Source organism: Vipera ursinii (assembly GCF_947247035.1).
Source record: "Vipera ursinii genome assembly, chromosome: 1".
NCBI lineage: Eukaryota > Metazoa > Chordata > Lepidosauria > Squamata > Viperidae > Vipera > Vipera ursinii.
The window spans coordinates 19763626-19787496 of NC_139512.1; the positions used below are offsets into that span (position 1 = coordinate 19763626).

The following is a 23871-nucleotide window of genomic DNA, read 5'->3' on the forward strand; positions in this document are numbered from 1 at the left end:
GAGGCATTTGGATGAATTTAAGAGACTAGTTGTGCCGCCATCTTAGTTGAACATGATTAGAATTACACAGCATCCACATCTGGAGTAACCCATAAGGACTTAACTAGAGATAAGAATTAAGTCTAAACCGGCCCGTAACCACCTCCAGAGCAAACGCGCGGACTGATTCCTGTCCCTCATTGAGAGACACGCAACAGCCACGTCGCAGGAAGGCCGAGCAGGACTCCTTCCGGTGCATGTTCTTTCAGCGGGTTGTTTTCCGGGTCTCCGGTTGGGCGCCACCACGCATGCGCCTCTTTCTTCCCGCCGGCGGCGCAAGTCAGATTGGGCCCCCCCCAAAAAAGAGGCCTTGAATCTGGCGCACCTGCGTAGTACGCTCATTCGGACGGCGGGCAGACCGGAGGCCGCTCAGAGAGTCACGTCGACGGCTGAGCGGGCGGGACCGATGGCAGAGAGCACGCGCCAGGTCTGTAGAGAAACGGGCGAAAGAACGAGAAGCCTCCTCGTGTGCGCGTTGGAGGTCTGAAGAAAGGTTAAAAAGAAAGGGGGGGGGGAAAGGAAACCGCTTCGCCATCCACGCTCTCTGAGGCGAGGCGGTTGGCAGCTAGGAAAGAGGAGGTGAAGCCGCTCCTTCCGACCCACGCCCCGTGATTTTCCCTCCATCGTTGGGTTTCTTTCCCCACTTCCCTCGAGCTTGACGCGGCCTGAGGCGGCTCTGTATCCCCCTCCTCTCCCCCTCCGGTGGTCGAAGGCGTGCGCGCGCGTGCCGGGGGGGTACCAAGCGCGCGCGCACGCGCAAGTGAGAGGGAAACAGCTTTTTTTTCCTCTTTGTGGAAGGAACAGCGTAAATCCCAAGGAAGGAATTTGCTGGCTCTGGCGTCGTTACCCGGAGGGCGGTAGACTCTAAAGCAGGGGTCTTCAAACTTGGCCCTTTTATGACTTGTGGACTTCAACACCCAGAATTCCTCAGCCAGCTTTGCTGGCTGAGGAATTCTGGGAGTTGAAGTCCACAAGTCATAAAAGGGCCAAGTTTGAAGACCCCTGCTCTAAAGCTTGCTTTCTCCTCGGCCCCGGAACGGAATGACCAGCGAAGCTTCAGTTTCTCCCTTGCCTTATTTCTCTTAACTAGGATTGCTTTGCCCAAATTGGCGCTTTCGGTGTGTGTTGAACACGGGTGATCTCCAGCCATGTGGCTTTGGGCTGTAATCTCTCAACGCTTAGAAAGGGGCTTGGGAAAAGCTGGTTTTTGGGCATGAGAGAAAGGCGTCATTATGCCCGCCTTCGCTTGCGTTGCTCTTCCTTAATCAGGGGCCAAATACATAACTTTATTTTTTCTAAACCTGACTTGGTATATTTTCAACGGTCAGAGTACAGTAAGGGATACAAGAGAACGGGCGTCATGGCCGGTGGGTTTGCCACTAAAAAGGAAACGATATGGAGAATTAAGGGGGCTTTTCAACTGCAGATGCCTAAAATGCCTTATAGGAACTAAGCGTTTTAAAAGACTTCGTGAAAAAAATCGGCTTTGAGAAGGGATTTAAAGAAAGTGAGAAGTAGCTGGAAGAAAGTTATATTATTCATTTACTGTGCCTTCTTTCTTGCTCTCTACACCTCATATCGGCTTCCAGGTGCAATTTTAAGTAATACTTTTAAAACACAAAGAAACCCAAAAGCTTTTGAACATGTAGAGAAGCTGAAAGAGTCCCAAATACCTCTCTGGAGACATGTTCAAAAGCTTTTGGGTTTCTTTGTGTTCTAAAAGTATTATACTTAAAGTCCATTTCCTACAGAATGACTTTGGTAATTTAGATTAATAATAATAATAATAATAATAATAATAATAATAATAATAATAATAATAATTTGGAAGGGACCTTGGAGGTCATCTAGTCCAACCCCCTGCTCAGGCAGGAAACCCTATACCATTTCAGACAAATGGCTGTCCAGTCTCTTAAAAACTTCCAGTGTTGGATAATTCTATTATCCCAATTAAAGACTGCTCTGTTTGTTATCTAGAAAGATCTTGATTATAGTTGTTAACTAGTACCAACGAATTCAGAAGCATTGTGGGTGGATACCACATCAGAGTCTATCAGGTAGTTCCAACTTGACTAAATTTAGCAGGTAATGCTTCCCTTGAGCCTTTTTATACCATTTAGGGATTATCAGAGCGGATGCATGAACTTTAGGAATGAGATGTGATTGAGCTTCTTGCCACTTTTTAATTGTAGATTAGGTTAGCTGATTTGCCCTTTTGCATCTTTGCTAATGATTTAAATGAGTAAGTTATCTCTTGTGCAACAGGCTCAGTTGCCACCTGCCTCTCCTATTCAGCTGAATTTTTTGGAATTGTTTCAGTTGAGACTAGGATGGTGAGGAAACAGGACCCAAATCATTATTTATTTATTTGTTTTGACTGGTAATTGAGAATAGAGAAGGTGATGCTTAGATGAAAATATTTGTCTCTGTTGGAATTCTGAGGTAGAGATTAATGGGAAATGAAAACAGTACTGGCATATATATTCGTGTAGCACTTTATTTGGATATTTTAGGTTATGAAATACAAATATGTTCATTTTTCTTGTAATTTGTGCATGACAGAGGTATGCTAAAGTAACATGTTAATTATTCATTATTGTTTACTCCAGTGAGAATTTTAGCCACTTATTAATCAGAGTAGTTTAGCTAGGCTTAAATGGGCTGGAAAATGGTTTTTACTCTGATATTTTCCTTATACTTTGCTTTCAGTCTATATGTTAGAAAGACTTGACTCATTCATTCAGTTTTAATTCATCTAACTTATTTTAACTCCCATCAAATGTTACATTTATTTAAAAAAGTCAGGTGCCTGTATTGTTTAATGAAAAATCAGCAGACAGTACTGATGCTAATCATTTTCTCATTTACAGACTACTTCATAAAGATAAAAAGGTATCAGTCGCTATGCAGAGTTCAGAACATATAGAAGACAACAGCAGCTTGAAAAGTGAGAACATGGGTAAGGACACTGAGGCCAAGAATGAGCAGCCTGCTGACTTTAGCACAGAGATCATGAGTGTCATGGAGATGGAGCAGTCCCCTGACAATTCTCCTGCTGCCAATTCCCAGGAAGAGACTGTTCAGGACATTGAAATACCAGATACAGAAACTGTAAAGACTTCTGATCCTGAAAATTCATTCCCTGCTGACTTTGACAAGTTTTGGAAAGTAGTTGAAACTAACCCACAAGATTTTACAGGTTGGGTTTACCTCCTTCAATATGTAGAACAAGAGGTAAGTAATTATATATTTTGGGCCAGTGGGTGGTGTTTTTCCCCCCTGCTGTCCAATACTTGAATGTATAAATTTGGAATTTCATGATTCTAGCCATTATATCATCCCTCAAGTTCAGGAAAGTCATGTTAATACTTCATGAAAGAGATTAAGAATTAAACATGCAAAATATATTCAAACTTTGTATAAAATTAATTGACTTTTTATGCTTCTGAGTTATAGTTCAGAAGAAGAATATATTTATAGAAAATAGGCTTCCTTTATTGAACATGGGTGGTCGTTTTGTCTTAGACGGAGAATCACATTCAGAATTGTAAAATGCTCTGTGTGCCACATGTAAGAAATGGGTGAATTGAGGAAAATGAATACACATCTGAGGGCTATTCAACTACCAAATATTGATTTTCTTCTTCCCATCATTTCTGCAGAAGATTTCTTTAGTATATGATTTCTTCCTCACCTACATTGTGAGTGAATGTTTCAGCACTCTGAAAAATATTCTGAGTATTCATCCAAAAATTCTTGTGATAGATTGTTTGTATAGGGAAGATGAAGAACGGTCCTAGAGCAGCAGTTTTCTTCTCTTTTACAGGTGAAATAAGGGCAGTGGCTGTAGCTCTTTCAGTTTATTAAAGTGTGTAGGAAAACTGGTTTGGAAAGCAGAGTTAATGTCTATAATAACAAAGAATCGGAATGTGGGAGTGGCAGCAGCAGTGGTAATGACAATAATAATGATGTGGGCAAGGTAATCTAGAAGCTTGGAGAAAGGAAAGATAGTAGTGAATGGACCATTAAATGTGGAGTGGACAGTATAACTGCCTGTGGCCCTTAGGATATATGTATTAAGTCCCTGGTCCTCCGTTCTGTTGGATTTCAGTGGCTTATTCATTTGTAACTGGCAAAAAGGAATTTAAATATCCCCATATGTATGAAGGGAGGATGTTTCTATATGTAGGTATTAGAGATGCATATGTTAAGTTAAACAATCGCTCCTTGAAGAATTGCATGCTGTTTTTTGTGAATTGTTTTGGAATGAAAAAAATATAGTTTTAGAAATATGCACAAAATTTTAAGATTTTTATGGATTTTAAAAAAGAATTTGGCACAGAATGCAAAAGTATAGGAATTTGGAGCACAGCTACAATGTATTTTATGAATCCCAAGAAGCTAATTTATCCATTGAAGTTTCAAGGTCTTTTTTGATACACATTTGTTTAATTTGCTTAAGAAAGTTTTAAGCTGCTAAATCCTCTTTATTACATATGTGAAAATAAGACAATAAAGCTGTCTATTTAATATTTGGGACTAATGAAATATTGTCATGTATATTTTAAAACAATGAAAGCCTGATCTAACCTATTCCATATTTAGCAAACTTCAGGATTTCTGTACAGACATCTCAGGAATTGCAGACTAGTCCTTTGCATTCACAGACCAAGCGAGGCATTTAAATTTATATTAACATTTCCTTAATGTTATGATAACTGGGGTGATACGTATAAAGACTTTATGCAAATAATGTGAGTCATCTCAGTTGTACCTATTTATGTAATGCTCTTATGAAAAATTCAAATGATACAAATTCTTTAGTATTTATTGGACAATAGGCAATACCAAATATTCCTTCCTTTCCTAATTAATATAATAGAGGCTTTATTGTAGTTTGGATGAACCATGTGGAATCTAGAAGAGCAATTTAAAGCCTTGCCTGTGGATAGCACATAATTCTTGATTGATTGGGTTGTCCAATCAATCCCATATTCTCCAAAAATAAGAAAATTATCAAAGTAGTGGGCCGTATGACTCGTTAAAATAAATTTGTCTTATTTTACCTTAATTGAACCAATTTAATCTGGTTGCTGATAACAAAGATTCCTTCAGAGAAAATGTAAGACAGGTAGTCTTTGATTTACAACTGGTAAAATGAGTGTCATTTATTTAGATACAATGACTTCAGAAATGTTGCTTTACAGCCTGTAATACACTTCCAGTCATCATCAGATGTGTCAACAGCATCACCTTCTCCCCCACCACCACATGACTGCATTTCAGGCCTTGGCATCCTGTTCCCACTTTTAACCAAGCACCCCTCAATCTTGTAAAGGACTATTTGCAGTTCTCCACTCAATGAACACCATGAAGATCTAAGTTTCCTTTTTGTACCCTATGGGGCTCTCCTGTGTCTATAGAAAAGAAGGCGCATAAATGGAGCTGGAATCTTTATGATATAAACTTTATTTTTGCATCTCACCAAAAGAGTTGCCCCTCCATGCCTGGAGGAGAACTGATATCCTTTTGTGGGATGCAGAAAAAGAAGTTTAAATCATGAAGATCTAAACTTTAATCTTCATGGTTTTAAGCTGCTTTTCTGCACCCCATGAACAGATTTCAAGTCTGTCCTCCACACACAGAAAGGAACTCCTCCAGTGGGGTGAAGGAAGGGATTTTAGATCTTCAAGATTTAAGCTTCTTTTCTACTCTACTGAATGATGTCAGCTCTCCTCCGTGCATGGAAAGGAAGTTGTCTGGTGGAGTGCAGAAAGGACCTTAAGATCTTCATGATTTAAGATTCATTTGCACCCCATCGGAGGAGTTCTCTTTTTGCGCATGGTAGGCAGATGACATCCTTCTGCAAGGTACAGAAATGAAGCTTAGATCTCCGATCTAAGTTTCTTTTCTGCATCCCAACAGAGAAATTCCTTTCAACTCACAGAGGGTAGGGGAACTCCCAAGGCAAGCTGGAGAAATGAAGCTTGGGATCCTGAAGATTCCAAGCTTTATTTCTCCAGCACAGGAATTTCCTTACACATATGGAGGGACTGCTTACCCTCCTTCAGCACGTAGACCTTTTGCTCTGCTTTATGACCTGCGTGGCCATTTCACAGCTGTCAGGGTTATGGTTGTTGAATGAAACAGTTACATGGGTATCTAGCTTAACAACTGAATGCTCAACAACTGAGGTTCTGGTCCTAATCGTCATAAGCCAAGGACTACCTGTAATAGTGCTTTGGATCTTGGGCTGTTGATATTTAAGTAGATTTTGTAGTCACTTCCTTGAGATTTATAATTTGATTCTATTATTAAGGCAGATGATGTACAAATTAGGTTTGTTTTTTCTCTCTCCAATTACTAGGTAGTCTAAAACTACTAAATCCTGTACTGTATACTTTCCCCCCAGAACCATTTACCAGCTGCAAGGAAAGCCTTTGACAGTTTTTTCACACATTACCCTTATTGCTATGGCTATTGGAAGAAGTATGCAGACCTTGAGAAGCGGCACAGTAACATGAAGCAGGCAGATGAGGTATGTATATAGAGTTATGCAGCTGTTGCTCTTGGGTTCTGTGAGCCAAATGATGACCAAACCACTGCGCTGCAAGAAATTCTTTGGCTGCCAGTACCTGCCACTTTCATACAGGGTTTTCTATTTACACTTGTCACTCCTTATGGCCTTTGGAGCTAATATCTTCTCTCTTTGTTGGCAGGTGCGTTAAACCTCTACTACAGTTTGTCAAGCTTTGCAGTGCAAGCGTCTGCATTACACTGCAGCTTAACAAGTAGGGCAGGGCTTTTCTGTCACTTACATTATACATTTATTATTTCACAAAATTCAAACGCTGTGGTTGGTTTTTCTGGTCACCATTGCTACATCTTATTGCATTTTTGGTCAGACGCTGACATTGATGCTCTAAAGGGTCTGTGCCCTATGATCTGTACCCTAAAGCCTGCCCACACAGCCTGGTCAGATGCAGGGACTGCTGCGCTTTGAAGATCAAGACTCCGCACGTGGAGATCAGAGCATTGCCATGTTCTAGCCAACCTCCACCCAAATGGTAATGGTAGATTATTTAAACAAAATTCCAGTACATTAGTATTTCATAAGGTTCACCAGAGAACACAGTGTTGCCTCTCTCATGTAACCTACCTAAAGGTTCAAAGAATAGCTATTTAGTGTTCTCTTTGTAGGTGTATCGGAGAGGACTTCAGGCGATACCTCTTAGCGTTGATCTCTGGATTCATTATATAAATTTCCTCAAAGAGACACTGGATTCCAGTGATGGAGAAACTGTTGGGACCATTAGAGGGTAAGTTGGTTGAAAAGAATCTTAATGTGTGTATATCATGCATAGTGGAATTGTACTTAAGGCTGTACTTGATCATATGAAAACACACCTTATTATTCGGCCTGAAGGAGAAGCACATTGCTTCCCTCTTATAGAAGCTTGAAATTAGAAATGCCATTTATAGCACGGTCTTAAGAAACTGATGATGTATAAGGTTGAAGTATACTTGTTTACTAGTTTACTAAAGGCCAGATAGGAGTTTTGAATATATACATGCACATACATACATACATACATACATACATGTAAATAAAAATCCTATGCATGGTATATGTGTTTTTATAAAAAAAATAAGTAACAGTCTAATATATCAGATTATAATTCATATCCATGCTTGCCAGTGATATCCTATTTGGGCCTGAAAGAAGTTCCACAATACTGACAGAAATTAATTTAAGGAAAGCTATTTGTTGTAAGACTGCCAATTTTCCAGTCACAAACAATGCTGTACTATATATTGTATTCTGCTTTAAATATCTAAAAGATATTCTCTGTTAAATTCTCAAAAATCATGTCTCAGTGGCTTGCTTCATTCTTTTCTAAATGAAATATTGCTAATTTGTTATGTTATTATATTTTGTGCTAATGAAAAACTTCCTTGATTATGTTTACAATCTAGGACATATGAACATGCAGTGCTTGCTGCAGGGACAGATTTCCGCTCAGACAAACTCTGGGAAATGTATATCAATTGGGAAAATGAGGAAGGCAACCTGCGAGCAGTGACTACTATATTTGATCGCATTCTTGGGATTCCAACACAGTTGTATAGTCATCACTTCCAAAGGTATAAGGCAGGGCTTTTCAACCTTTTCACAGATTGTACCACTTTTAGCACTTGACAATATTTGAGTACCACCACTGGTGACTAAAAAAAGTGTGTGTGTGTTTGGGGGGGATTTTGAGTTTTACTGATTAGATTCATTAGTTGTTATAGAAATGTCTAGTGTATAATATGGAAAAGTAAAAAGTTCAGGTTCAATGTTAATGCTTCCTTCTACTGCAACAGAGGAAGTCTGTTCTTTTTGCCTTCTCCCCCTCACTTTCCCCCCTTTTTCCTCTCCCCATTGTGTTCTACTATTTGCTTCTGTATTTTTGTATTTTATTCTATAATCTAATAAAATGTTACAAACTAGAAAAAAAGAAAAAAGTACCAGTTTTAATTTCTTCGGTGGCACTTTTCCTTTGCACTGACAAATGTATGATGAATTTATCCATATTTATTAATATGCACCACCACTACCAGCTGGCTGGTCAGCCCTTCTTCTTCTCTCCTTCTCCTCTTCTTCCTCCCTGCACCCCCCCATCCCTTCCCTGTACCCTTAAAGACACAGGAATCAAGGGCAAAGCAAGAAAGGCTCACAAAGGGCTCCCAGAACAAACAGTAAACTCTAGTTATTTTTCTTTAAGCTGCCTCAGGCATGTCATGTGTCACAATGTTGCAATCCGAGACTGAAAGGGTCTGGCAATTGGGAAAAGCTTTAGCCTTAAATTAAGCCTGTTTACCTTCAAAGAAAATTTTCTAAAAGCCATAGACAGACTCAAGATAAGGGGGTAAAACTAATTACAGAAGTCAACACTTTGGACTCATTGCTAGCCTTTGGTTATTCCAATAACCAAAGCACACAAACCAAACCTCTGCATTACAAAATGCTGTAAAAACTGCACAAAAATCCTTATGGTAACCCAATCAAGCTGCCAGCTGATCCAGAAATAAATAAACCAACCTCCTTTCCAACATGCTCGTCTCTCGGCTTTTCATTTCATCAGCTCTGATTGCATTCTCCTGGCTGGAGAAAATGAACCAGGGGACCTTTTCTTCCAGCAATAGCTGCTGCTTTTCTGTGTCCCTGTTTCCTCCCTGCCTGCTGAGCTCTCCTTCCACAGCTTTTTCTCTGTTCCCTTCTCTTTCCCTGATGTCCTTTTTTTCCCACTTTAGCGCCAAAACTGCCTCCTTTTATGTCCTCTCCTCTGCCCCCCTTTTTCTTCAGTTCACCTCCAGCTCCCTGCTGCTTCTGGAAGCGCCAATCAGCTGGAGCCCTGCTGTCTTTTGGGGCTTCTGCGGAGCCCAGACAGTCCTGTGGCTGCATCTCCCTCAGGCTTGGGTCGCTTTGGCTCATTCTGCTCTCCTGCTACACTTCTCTAGGATGGTCGCGTACCACCTGCCACATGCCAAACTACAACAGGTGGTATGTGTACCACCAGTTGAAAAGCCCTGGTATAAGGATTATAACTGTTGGGTAGTATTCTTCTGTTAGTATAATTGTATGGTACATCTTTACAATTATATGGTAATGTAATCTGACCGACAGATCAAGGCAGAATTCCTTTCCTCAGTGTTTTTGAACTTCTCTCCAGTCATATTTTTGCAACATTGCAAGGAGAACCAGATTCCACAATGTTGTTCTGTAGTTTTTTCCTGAACTGAACATCTCTCTTAGGCCAATCCACCTCTCAAGGTTGTTGTGGGGATTATAAAAGTTTTAGATATGTTCACCTCCTTGAACTGTGGGCCAATTATATAATAGGCAGAATAAAAATATAATAAGCTGTAATGAGCTGTGTTTTCACACTGAAGTATTATCCTAACCATTTTAAAAACACTACTGTTTTACTACTCTTACCAAAACAGTCTTAAGAACAGTTAAGTTACTATCTAAGGCTTTTGTCTCTTGGGTATAGGATGTGGTGTTAATCCAGGACCACTTAAGTATTGAGTATTTTATGTGTGATAAACAGGTACAAAATACCCCATTCTGCCAAAGAAAGAGCATAAAAATTTATTAATCTCATGTGTTTTAGTTTCTAATGGAATTTACTCCCAGCAGCCTGCACATCAATTGTTGGGCAAGCTCTTGAGAAGTTGATAGTATTGCTGAAAAGGCACCCAAAGAGGTTATGCATCCATTTATCTAATGAGATTGCAGTGGCACTGGGAGTAGGTTTGGGTGGTATTTGAAGTAGATTACATGAGAAAGTATATAGGGTCTCAGGTTGCCCTGACCTGTAGAGGGTTAAGTTGTTCTTGGACTGTATAGAAGGATCTGAAGGACTGATAAGAGTGTTATTTCCAACTATATTTGTCTACCAATATATTGTTGAAATGAACTCCTGGCTTTTCTAAGCACCCTTGCATTCCACTCTTCCCCCAAAATGTTCTTAATAGATTTGAGATTTTGTTGGAAAATCAGGGAGAACGAGGAAGGAAGGAATAATCTCATAAGATACATGGATATTACACTAGATCTATCCCACATAGTTCATTATTAATTAATAAAACTTACATTGTATATGTAAATTTAATAAGTTAAATTTGCCAGTCTGTTAAAGAAGATATATGTGTTAGATTTCTAGAATATTTCTAGTTGGCCAGTTGTGCAGCTGCAGCTTTCCCTAAAATGGTGTACTGCAGTCGCTATACCAGTTGAGGAAAGTTAGAATTATAATTCAACCCATGATAGCTTCATTTGGGAGAAGTTGTTATAAAGTTATATGCAGAAACCAATGATAAACTCAGTCTTGTGAGTAACCTTTTTTAATGTTTTCTGATTTAAAGATCATTATGTTTTTCTTTATCCATTTTAATTCATTTTATATTCTTGGAACTCCAAGGCATTCATGTTAAACTAGTGGCTCCTACTAACTTGTTTGGTTGCCTACAGTTGAAACACCTAATGAGTCCAGCTACTTCATTATGTAGAAGGTAGAAGAAATAAGCCTTTGTAATCTGGAAGATGCAAACTCGATTACATTCATAATTTAAAAAAAAACCCTGAGATTGAATGTTTTCAGAACTGTTTCACTTAGGTATAAGTTTGACCTGCTTTATCTTTACCTGTTCACAACTGTGTATGTGCTTCAGGAGTGTATGTAGTAAGCTTGGAATAGCTAATATTTCACCTTGAATTATGTAGAAGTGAACATAAAATAGTAAGATTTTCTACTCCTTGTTTTTGTTGATATATTACAGGTTCAAAGAGCATGTCCAGAATAATGTGCCTCGAGACCTTCTTTCTACTGAACAATTCATTCAACTGCGTAGAGAACTTGCTTCTACCGCCAATAGTCATAATGTGGAGGATGAACCACCTGGAGATAACCAACCTTCTGGGATTGAAGATATTACTGACCCTGCTAAAGTAAGCAATCAGCATTTTTGATTAAGCTTGCAGTTTGGAATGTACAGTAGACAATTTCTCTGGTGCTAGCAGTTTTTTATAATTTAGTCAGCTGTTTGGAATTTTGTTGTTGTTGATGAAAGTGCTATTAAAAGTTACATTCAGTAAATCGTTTGTACAGAAACACCAATGTACTGTGTGTGCATTTACTCATTCATTCTGTCTATGCCAGTTCTTTGTCTTTCTGCCTTTAAAATCAGTTGGTGCTTTTAGTTTTTCATTCTTTTCATTGGATGTTTTTGAAATGTCACATAATGATTTTGGTGTCCTGCTGCAGTGCACAATCTTAAGCAGCTTGACAGTTTTTCTACATATTAATGTAGAAACTCATCAGTAACTTACAAACACTTGTGCAGATATAGTTCAGGAAAATAGTCTTAAACAGTTGTATTGTTCTGGTAAACTAGTTCAGGTAGCTGTATTTAACACACTCATGCGCACAACCAGAACCCTGTGAGGTAAAGCTAATAATAATTGCCTGGTTTTGGTTCTTTTATTTGAAAGTTTCCAAGTGCCTTTAGGTGGAGGTATGTAGTTTCATTTCCCTACATGTATGTGTCATTTATGGAACAGGAAAGATTATTGGTGGAAGGGCGTACTGATTTTACTGTACTGTTTTCTTTCTTCCTATTGGATTAATTATGGTAAAACCATAGGATAATTTTTGATTTGAACCTGATGTTTTGTTTCAAGTTCAAAACATCTTCCCCATCTTTTTGCATATCTGTTTCAGATATTGCACTAGGATAATAACATAATATATTGAATAAGCTAAATATGGCTGGGTTTCCAAAACTTGTAAAGCCATAAACCATGGTTTACCGTTTATAATAGCACACTAAGACCCAAAAGAAAGAAACTATATTTTGTTTAGCTATTAGTATACTTTAGCCACAGACAAATGGTCTAGCACAGGCATGTCAAACTGCCGGCCCGTGGGCCGGATACGTCATGCCAAAACCACACCCATCCCATTGCCGGCAATGGGGGAAAAGTCCCGATATGTCACGCGACGTCACATGATGTCGCGAGTTTGGCATGCCTAATCTAGCACAATACTATCGTTAATCATTCTTTAGGATTCTTAGAGTGCGTTGATAGGTATTTCCATTCTATGTGTGGTCAGGTATTTTAATAAAGGCTGTGGGACTAGAAGGTCATTGTTAGTTTTAGGGTTTTTATTCATGTGGAACTGTAATGTATACCAGCAGTTCTATTGGAATACATCATATTTCACAGTCCACTAGAATAGTTTTTTATTATTATTATTCCCATCCAGAGTAGGTACTTGTTTCAGAAATGTCTTATAAAAATGCCTCTTTGCCTGAATTGTATTAATGTTTCCCAATGTTTGGTTTAGCTTATCACCGAAATAGAAAACATGCGTCACAGAATCATTGAAATTCATCAAGAAATATTCAATCACAATGAGCATGAAGTTAGCAAGCGGTGGACTTTTGAAGAAGGGGTACGTTCATTTGAGTAATCTTGTCGAAGCTGAGGGTTCATACAATTTCTGTCATGGTATTGCATTATTAAAATGCCTTCCTCTAGAAATTAGGCTGCCCCCTTGCTAGTGGCTTTGTAGAAGCTTTAAAGCAGACATGTCAAACACAAGGCCCGGGGGCCAGATCCGGCCCGTGAAGTGGTTTCATGTGGCCCGCGAAGCCATCCTGGAAACAATGAGGGAACAGCCCCCACTGCCTTGGCCCTGGCCCAGAGACCCTCCTTCTGCCAGAGACCCTCAGATCTGTCCCACTCCTGCCCAGGCCCCCATAGGCACCCTTGATGCGAATGATGTAGAGCTGGCCATGCCCACCCAGTAGGCCATACACACTCTAGCCATGCCCACCCAGTAGACCATGCCCACCCAGGCCACACCCACCCGGCCCCCTGAGGGCAACTGCAATGCTGATGCGGCCCTCAATGAAATTGAGTTTGACACCCCTGCTTTAAAAAGTTTTATTTATTTTATTTTATTTATTTTAATCCCATTTATATCCCGCCCTTCTCCGAAGACTCAGGGCGGCTTACAATCTAAGCACAAACCAATGTGCTTAGCAATAGCCTTCATTCTATGTATATGCCTGCTTATTAGGGCTTTCGCCCCCCCCCCCCCCAAGCGGCATTATTACAAAGTCAGCTTATTGCCCCCATTTTACCTACCTCGGAAGGATGGAAGGCTGAGTCAACCTAGGTTTTTCTATTTCTGTTTTTCTACACATCAGTGAAAATAATATTGCCGTGCTATTCAGTTGATAGGGCATTGCCTTCACACTTCCATTTGCTTGATATATAGTAACACATTGCCATTTTTTATAAAGGAAGCTATCACCTGTATGCTTGTGGCTTTATAAAACAATATCTATTAACAAAAGTGCCAACTTTAGTGAAAACATTGAATATTTTTGATTGGCCAAAGAAAAGTCTGAAAAGCTATTTTAGTATCACTTCAAGCGTTTAATTAAAGATGGGTCTTTGTTGGAAAAACTTACATCTTTGCTCATTTTCTAATGTTTGCAATTTATTATATGTGACTCCATATAGCCACAAAGGCCCAATGTGATTTTTCTCCGTTAAAATGCTCTCCACCATTTAGGATATTTCAACATCCTGCTTGAGCAGGGGTTGGATTAAAAGAATTCCAAGGACCCCTCCAACATTTATTCTGTTATCCCTTGCATCTCTAGCACTTGTAGTATGCTTTTTTCTAAGTGCATTATGTCTGTAGTTTTTTGCATAATTTTTTCTTGAAGACTTAATTGGAGTTTCATCTTGAACTAGCAGTTAAATGGGATTCATTGCAGTCTGCCTGATCCCTCAAAATGGGCGAGTGAGAACAAATAAATAGTATAAATAATTTTGAGTAACCTAGGTGTGCTTCCAAATCCTTTTGTACTCCCTTTAGCTTCTTGCAGTCAGCACATTTTAATCAATGGCTTTACAGTAAAGACAAGTTCATGTTCTTAATCGTTATACTTCATTATTTGCATATTTGATTTTTTTTTAAATTCTATCCTTAAATGTCCAATATTTTTTCTCTTCTTTATCCTCACAGCTGTGTATGCCAAGTTACTAAGCCAAGGTCAACACAGCAAGCATATTTTATTTATTTGAGTCTCTGCATGCTGCTTTTTGTTTATAATACCCAACTGTTTATGTCTAATAAGGATTTTGTTATCATAGAACAAATTCAAGGAAGAAGAGAATTTGGACTGTGTGTCAGAATATTTGGCTAGGGCAGAATAAGCACAAAACAAAGATAAAGAGAAATTTGGGCATTTATTGTTGTGGAAGGGATCTCTTTTTCTGTTGAATTTTCTGTAGTTAAGTTTTTATTCTTACCATTGTACACAATATTATGAAAGATTAATGCTGTAGACATAATGATTTTGTTTTGTCTACATGGACCTTTTTATTTCTGAGGGACTTCCTTGCTTCTCTACAAGCTGTTTATAGTGCTTAGCTAATTATATTCTTAGAATTGACCACCTTGTAAATGCTTACAATCTACTAGTAAAAAACAACATATATCTTAGGACCTAGTGCTCACTTTACACAATATTTTGTTTTGGTTCTTGTTCTTCCTTATTTTTTAGAAAGCTATATCTAAATTGTATATATTTGGATATGATATATCCAACAAAGAAACTGGTTTTATTTGAGGATAATATATAAGATTATAAAAGTAATATTTTTTTAAAAAAATATTAAATTTATATATGCTCCCTGACTCCCAGGGACTGGGTAGTTTAAAGGAACAAGAAACAAAGAATAAAGATCTCAAGGATGACAAACTACCTAGGATCAAAATAAGTATGGTTTGCTGAGATAATTCAGCTTCTTAATAACTGTAATGAACACAATGTAAAATGCAGTGTGTTTGCATGACTTCCCATGTCATGTCATTTTCAGATAAAACGACCTTATTTTCATGTTAAACCTCTGGAGAAAACACAGCTGAAGAACTGGAAGGAGTATTTGGACTTTGAGATTGAGAATGGAACTCATGAACGAGTAGTGGTTCTTTTTGAGCGTTGCGTGATCTCCTGTGCTCTCTATGAAGAATTCTGGATCAAAGTAAGGGGCGTTTCTCCTATGCCAGTTCTACTCTTTGCAAACATTGATGATCAGTGACTAACCTTCTGTACTCTTGTTTGAATGTTGTTCATGTATAACTATATCTGTTGCATTAGGAGATGGTCTGCTTGCAACCAGATTTGACAGCTGCATATGCCAACTTCGTTGCCTCTCTTCGTCCTTCCTTACAGAAACTAGTCTAATGGTTCAATAAAGGTGCTGAATGGGTTTAAAACACAAGAATTTTACAGTTCTCTCAACTATTTAGCAACCCAGAGTAAGCTGGGAATCATTCAGTCTCTGCTCTGTCTTCAAATGCAGTATGCCAAGTATATGGAGAACCACAGCATTGAAGGGGTGAGGCACGTATACAGCCGGGCCTGCACGATACACCTTTCGAAGAAACCGATGGTGCACTTGCTCTGGGCTGCTTTTGAAGAACAGCAAGGTGAGGAGGAGACAGTGGGCTCAAATTGCTCTAAATTTCCATTGCTGAGAAACCATTTTATGACCTTTCTTACCATTGTTGCTAAGTGAGTCACTGCAGTTGCTTCCCCATTGACTTTCCTTGTCAGAAGGTCACAAAAGGGGTTCACATGACCCAAAACACTGTAACCATAAATACATGCCAATTGCCAAGTGTCCAAATTTTGATCTCGTGGGCCACAGGAATGGTTGTATAAAAAACGGTCATAACTCACTTTTTTGTAACTTTGAATGGTCATTAAATGGTTGTAAGTCATGGACTACCTGTACTTGGCTATTTAAAATTCTACTTCAATTAAGGCTATTTCTGTCAATTAGGTTTTTGAAATTTCAACAAATGACATGAGGTTCTGTGTTAATGCTAAATTGGAGTGCCTATGATTTCCTTAATTTGCGTATCTTCTTTCTGACCCCATTGTGGCTCGGTGAAGCAGAGATTCTTGACTGCTGAAAATCTAACTAATATGCATTACATAATATTCTCCATCAAAAGGGCAAAGCATAATCTTGATGTTGGGATAGAGAAATAGCCTAAACTTTGATGGGCTCATGTCATTTTGCAGTTCCAAGTCCACACATTCTCTCCATCTATACTTTTAGGGAATATCAATGAAGCCAGAAGAATTCTGAAGATCTTTGAAGAGAATGTTTCGGGATTGGCCATGATTCGGTTACGAAGAGTTAGTTTAGAACGGAGACATGGAAACATGGAAGAAGCTGAACATCTGCTTCAGGAGGCTGTGAAAAATGCCAAATCAAACTATGAAGCCTCTTTTTTTGCTGTAAAACTTGCTCGACACCTGTTCAAAATTCAGAAGAGTCTTCCAAAAGCCAGGAAAGTTCTTTTGGAGGCCATTGATAGAGACAAGGTATGTAATTTCCCGACGTTTCATTTATATATCTTAACTTAGGAGGAAGTCATTATAGCTGGCAACTGTGATGATTCCTTTTAACTGCAATGTACGTAGCTGCAGTATGGAGACAACAGTCCCTCTAACCTGATGTTGCTTGGCTGGTCCATTTCTCCTTAAATTTTAGGTTTCCCTTCCAAAGAAAATTATTCTGGCATAGAAAGTACTTGGCATGGAAAGTATAGTGATATCATATCTCGGCAGTATCATGTGGCCAAAAATGGTAGATCACTGTACCTGAAGCAATGCAGTTTTCTAGATAAAAATGTAAATTATACACATAGCAGGAAATGTTCCTAGGAGAGCGGGATTATGTGATGAGAAAAGTAAGGTCCTGCATTTAGGCAAGAAAAACCAAATGCAAAGAATACGAAATACCTGGCTCAACAGTAGTAACTGTGAGAGGGGTTTTGATGGATCACTGCTTAAGTATGAGCCAGCAGTGTGCTGCAGCTGTCAAAAAAGCCAATGCAATTCCAGGCTGCATCAACAGAGGGATGGCATCAAGATTATGAGAAGTGATAGTACCACTCCATACGGCACCATTGAGGCCATAGGAATACTGCATCCAGTTCTAATTACCACAATGCAAAAAAGATGCTGAGGCTGTAGAACACGGGTGTCAAACACGTCACATGACATGTTGTGACGTATCGCGGCTTTTTACATTGCCGGCAATGGGGTGAGCACACCTTCGTTATGATGAAACTGGCCCATGGGCAGCAGTTTGACACCCTTGCTGTAGAAAGTGTTTAGAGAAAAGCAATAAAGATAAGAGGTCTGAGTTAAAGCATATGATGAACAGCTAAGGAAACAAGGTATGTTTAACCTAATGAAGGCTTAGGGGAGACATGATAGCAGTCTTCTAATACTTGAAGAGCTGCCACAGGGAAGAGGGCATTGATTTATTCTCTGATATTTGTCTTTATAGAAGAATGTTGAATATCGTGGATTTTTGTTGAACCCACAAGATTCCATTAAGATGCTACAATACATGTAGCCATGTATGGACAAAACATATAAGCTTTCAAGGCTTGATATTTTCAGTATGTACCATGTTTTGATTAAGAGCCATGTGGTGGCTTTAGGGGTGAAAATGCTCGCCTCCCACTCAGAAGGTTGAGAGTTCAGTTATAGGTAGATTTTCTCTCCTAGGGCGCAAAGAAAAAATATTTAATGCAAACTCCTCATAGGCAGCAGGGCATCAGTAAAGGCTCAGTTCAATCCAATCGCCTCGACTTTACCCTGAATAGGGACCATGGGGTTGTAAAAAGGGAGGGTGTTCTAAAACACTATGTTTTGATTATGGTGCAAGACATCAATCAGTTCTTGCAAGTGTATATTTATAATGAACAAAGGCTTTCTGCTACAGTATGATTTCTCCTACTGGAGTATAGTCTGTTGAGTTGAGCCATTTAATTTCTAGGTATAGCAAAATTGCTGATAATTTCTTCAGTGGAATAGGATAGGGCTTGTTATGATACATATTCCCAAAGAATTGGCTCAGCTGTGAAGAAACATTCCTACTATTAAGCTGCCTATTATTTTGGCCTCAGGTTGTTGCTGTAATTTGAAACCTGGCACTTTGATGTACAGTTCCACAAGGAGCATAACCAATGTATTTACATAACTTAGAGACTTAGGCCGAATTCATATTTACTAAGCCATGGTTTACTGAAAAGCCACACTTTTATATATAGTTAAGTTGTAAATCATGGTTGTAACCTACCCCTGGTTTTACATAGCACAAAATATGGCCCAGACTAGTAAAGATTTCCACTCTGTTGTAATTTTGGAGGGCCTTAAAATCCCCTTCTGCGTATCAAATGTGACCTGTTTTTCACTATTCTTTTTTCCTTGTTTTATTGTATTGGTTTTGGGTGGTTTTTTTTCTTTTTAAAATTTGTGAGCTGCCAGAGTTTTGGGAGATGGGCAGCATAGAAATTTAATAAATAATAAGATTTATGAATTCAGCCAAGTTCTCAATTACATAAGGTAATTAGATATATTTTGTCAATTTCTGTGTTGTAGTACCTAGAAGTATTTAAAAACACCAGTTTTAAAAAACATAGTAAGCCAGGATTTAAATCATGCTTCCAGTTTTATTGCCAAAGTTTCTTACCTGATGTATATTTATAAATTTGAGGAAACCTATAGATTAAGCATAACCTATTTAACTATTAAAATACAAACCAGGCCATTCTCAAATAACAGGAGGAACTTAAATTGACTTTGAATTGTGTTTCCCCCCCTCCCCCCACAGGATAATCCAAAACTGTATCTCAATTTGTTGGAAATCGAGTACAGTGGAGATCTAAAGCAGAATGAGGAGAACATCATTTTGTGTTTTGACAGCGCTATTAATGGAACGTTGCCTATAAAAATGAGGATTATATTTTCTCAGCGCAAAGTGGAATTTCTTGAAGATTTTGGCCTTGATGTGAACAAGTGAGATTTATTTTTAGTGATAACAGCCTTTGATTTTTGGGTTTATGAATCATTTGTAGCCAACAGAGATCAAGGTGATCATGCTTATTCTTTATAAATACCTCCAGAAATTCCAGCTTAAAATTTATTTTCCATCTTACTATAATAGTACTTTCAAAATCCAGCTATATTGATGGAAAGTGAAAGCAGTATATAAAACATCAGTGTTGGGAGTTATGTTTGTTGCAGAATATGTTGTACGAATCAGGTTTTCCTTTTTTTCTTTCCTTTTCGTAGGCTTTTGGATGCTTATGAAGAACATCAAGCCCTTCTAAAGGAACAAGAATGTTTAAAAAGGAAAGCAGAGAATGGGTACAGATATTTTCATTCTAGCTACAAGTGTTGTTGTTAGTTACGAAGTCGTGTCCGACCCATCGCGACCTTATGGACAACGTTCCTCCAGGCCTTCCTGTCCTCTACCATCTTCTGGAGTCCATTTAAGCTCACGCCTACTGCTTCAGTGACTCCATCCAGCCGCTTCATTCTCTGTCGTCCCCTTCTTCTATTGCCCTCAATTTCCCAGCATTAGGCTCTTCTCCAGTGAGTCCTTCCTTTTCATTAGGTGGCCAAAGTATTTGAGTTTTAGCTTCAGGATCTGGCCTTCTAAAAAGCAGTCAGGGTTGATCTCCTCTAGGACTGACCAGTTTGATCGCCTTGCAGTCCAAGGGACTCACAGGAGTCTTCTCCAGCACCAGAGTTCAAAGGCCTCAATTCTTTGGAGCTCAGCCTTTCTTATGGTCCAACTTTCACAGCCACACATTGCAACTGGGAAGACCATAGCCTTGACTATACACACTTTTGTTGACAGGGTGATGTCTCTGCTTTTTAGTGTGTTGTCTAGATTTGCTGTGGCTTTCCTCCAGAGAAGCAAGTGTCTTTTAATTTCTTGGCTACAGTCCCCATCTGCAGTGATCTTGGAGCCCAGGAAAATAAAATCTGTCACTACTTTCATTTCTTCCCCATCTATTTGCCAGGAATTGAGAGGGCCGGATGCCATGATCTTCGTTTTCTTAATGTTTAGTTTCAACCCACGTTTTGCACTCTCCTTCTTCACTCGCAACAAGAGGCTCTTTAGTTCCTCTTCACTTTCTGCCATTAGAGTGGTATCATATGCATATCTTAGGTTGTTGATATTTCTTCCGGCAATCTTAATTCCAACTTTTGATTCATCTAGCCTTGCCTTTCTCATGATGTGCTCTGCATATAAGTTAAATAGGCAAGGCGACAGTATACAGCCTTGCCGGATTCCTTTCCCAATTTTGAACCAATCAGTGGTTCCGTGTCCAGTTCTCACTGTTGCTTCTTGGCCCGCATATAGATTTCTCAAGAGACAAATAAGATGGTCTGGTACACCTATCTCTTTAAGGACTTGCCACAGTTTGTTACGATCCACACAATCAAAGGCTTTAGCATAGTCAATGAAGCAGAAGTAGCTACAAGTATTGGATTGATTTTTGAAACATAGCTGTTATTTACTGTTATATTTTTGAAACCTTACTGTTATTAAATGTCTTGAGCTGATTAAATGTAAATGAAATATTTATTGAGAGGAATTGTGCACAGGTAGTCCTTGCGTTAAGACCACAATGGAGCCTGCCCATCATGGTCATAACTTGGTGACGGTTGTAAAACAAGTTGGTCACATGACCTAGATTTTATGACTTTTTTGCAGCAGTCGTTAAGCAAATGACCACAGTCATTAAAGCAAATCAGTGGTTTGCTATGGTGTGGCATTGCTGAAAACTAGAAATGCTGGTTTTTGACAAACTGCTGTAAAATGTGGTATGACTGCAGGATACTGCAAACAGCTGTAAATGCAGCCTGGTTGCCATGCACCCAAACTGCAGTCAGTGGACTACAGGTGTGGAGCACTGTCAGAACTTTGTAGATTGTAAATAGCCCGTTAAGTTGGTCCCTTGGGACTTTGGATATGCCTAAGTGCCCTGTCCTAGGTCAAGGACTACCTGTATCACATTTCCAGAATACTTATTTCCTTGATGTTATCACAGATTGGTAAACAATTTGATATGACTAGAACAGCTCACACTTTAAAGACACTTTAAGTAAATAATTGAATATGCCCCTTACCTATACAATCTTTAATTCTGTTGAAGGAAAAAATAATAATCAGGACCTCTTTGCAGATGTTATTTAAGATTAAACCTGCAACTCAAAAAAAGGCCTGCTATTTCTTCAACTGAATTGGTAATAACGATCTATTTTCTTGAAGAAAACTGAGGAGTTTGTTTTAACCCATTCATCCATTTAAAACTTTAAATCAGGGGTGTCAAACTGCCAGCCTGTGGACCGCATGCATCATGAGAAAACCACATTCACCCCACTGCCGGCATATGCCATATGTTGTGCGACGTTGCAAGTTTGACATGTCTGTTTTAAATGTTGCATGACATATGTAATGTACAAAGTTTATGTGTAGTGTAGGATATTGAATTCCAGTCTTCAGTTTAAAATTCATTACTCAGTAATGGTCTAACACTGTGGAGAAACTTTGAACGTTCTGCCAACATTCTGCGACCATCAGTCACCATCTTTCTACTCAAGATCCGAGGAAGGTCCCTGAAAAAGGCTTCAATGCTGAATTTTGATTAAAAGTGACTGCTTTTCACAATTTACAACATGATAGGAAATGTACGGCCAAGTTCAGCTTGCAGGGAAGTATAGCATTTCCTCATAGTCTCATTGGAAAAAAAATAAAAATGGTGCAAGGGTCTTGCTTCATAAAGAAATGACACAAACTATTCTTGCAGCTGTGAAGAACCAGATGAGAAACGAATTCACAGTGATGAAGCAGGTCTTATGTCTGGACAAGTAGCAGATGGAGATATGCAAGCAAATCAGGCAGCCTACAACTACAATGCCTGGTATCAGGTGAGCATCATTTATCTGGAAGTTTTTGGACTAAATTCTTAAATTCTACCTGTCTTTACCAACTGAAATTATTTTATTTTAAAAATGTACTCCAGTTTAATAATACTACAAGAGTGGGTCTGTATACCTTAGTAGAGGTAATCCTTGTTCGGCAATCATTCATTCAGCAGCCTTTCAAAGTTGCAGCAGTTCTGAAAGTGGGGACTTAAAACCATTCCTTCTGGTTGCAATTTGGATACTTGACAACTGGCATGCCCTTCATCACAGCTGCAGTATCCCGAGGTCATGTGATTGCCATCTGCAATCTTCCAACAAGCAGACTTAGTGGGGAAACTGACAGTAGGTCACAAATGGGAATCCTGGAATGCTGTGACTGTACAGGATTCACTTAACAATGGAACTGCCGAAATCCGACATCAGCTTTATCAACCGAGTTGTCAAATCTCAAAATTAAGAAAGGGCTATTTGTGTATTTTACACCTTGAAAATTCTAGTTTTCAAGTTATTTTCATAATTGATAGCTGCTTCATACTAGGTAGCACTGGAGTTTACAGCATTAACTATAGATGATACTAATTTTCTGTTTTTTCCCTTTCAGTACAATTACTCAAATGCATGGAATTATGGACAATATTATCAGTCATCTTCAACCTGAGCAGAACAATTTAACGACAAATGGAATTTCACAATGTTTTCTGAAGGCTTTTCTTTTGAAAAAAGAGAAATAGGAATGTAAACAGTCACGTGATTCTTGTCTTTTTTGCATGTATAATGAGTTGATTTTCACATTTCTTGTGACAAACTCATATTGGTATCTTGCTGTATTCAAGTCTAGCAATTAACTTTCTCAATAGTAAAAATTATCAAACGATTATATGAAGTAGTGTTGATGATTCATTGGGAAAGTTAATTAGCAAAAATTAAAATGTATTAATACCAAAATCTGCCCCAGCAATCTCGGACACTACCCAAGCCAAAAGATAATACTTTCCTTCTCTTCTGCAGTAAAATGTGTTTGAATATTTTCAAAGTCCCACATCCCTTTTCCTGCATCTGTTTGGTTTTACCAGTTTACAATTGCAGCACCCAAGGTTGCAAGCTTTTAGGAAAATGTTAACAGATGAGGATGCATAATGTATAAGGTTTCTCTTCGAGTGACTAAAATGAAGTGTGTTACTAGAACCATGCTGTCTTAGGATGGATTTTGTATTGGAATTTTCACGTGTAAGTTTAGTTTTTTTGTTTAAAATGCCTTTTTGTAATAAAATCAAATTGTGTAATTTTTCTGAACAATAGCTTTTCCTTAGGGGGCTGTTTGTCAAATTTATTTTGGAAATGGTTTCTTTCTGATGGTTTCACCTGTACTGCTATTCAGCTCCAAGTTTCCCTTATGCATTGATTTTGAAACTTTGCATGTAGGCCAGCTGTATTACTATGTGTTGC

At 38.7% G+C, this 23871-nt stretch overlaps 1 protein-coding gene across 2 annotated transcripts; it reads left to right on the forward strand.

Moving 5' to 3' along the window:
• The first annotated feature begins 266 nt into the window (after positions 1-266).
• PRPF39 (pre-mRNA processing factor 39) lies at positions 267-23723 on the forward strand. 2 transcript variants are annotated; one of them, XM_083351511.1, is made up of 14 exons: positions 267-466; positions 2910-3273; positions 6452-6577; positions 7240-7358; positions 8017-8184; positions 11368-11536; positions 12936-13043; positions 15491-15655; positions 15977-16103; positions 16742-17010; positions 19316-19500; positions 19777-19851; positions 22308-22428; positions 23027-23723. In XM_083351511.1, exons 2-14 carry the CDS (start codon positions 2944-2946, stop codon positions 23081-23083), a joined length of 2019 nt encoding a protein of 672 aa, XP_083207637.1. In that variant the 5' UTR covers positions 267-466; positions 2910-2943; the 3' UTR covers positions 23084-23723. The 2 variants fall into 2 exon arrangements, with proteins under 2 accessions (XP_083207637.1, XP_083207638.1); XM_083351512.1 differs by lacking the exons at positions 19777-19851; positions 22308-22428; positions 23027-23723 and adding an exon at positions 17984-18098 and having other exon boundaries at positions 19316-19501.
• The last annotated feature ends 148 nt before the right edge of the window (positions 23724-23871 follow it).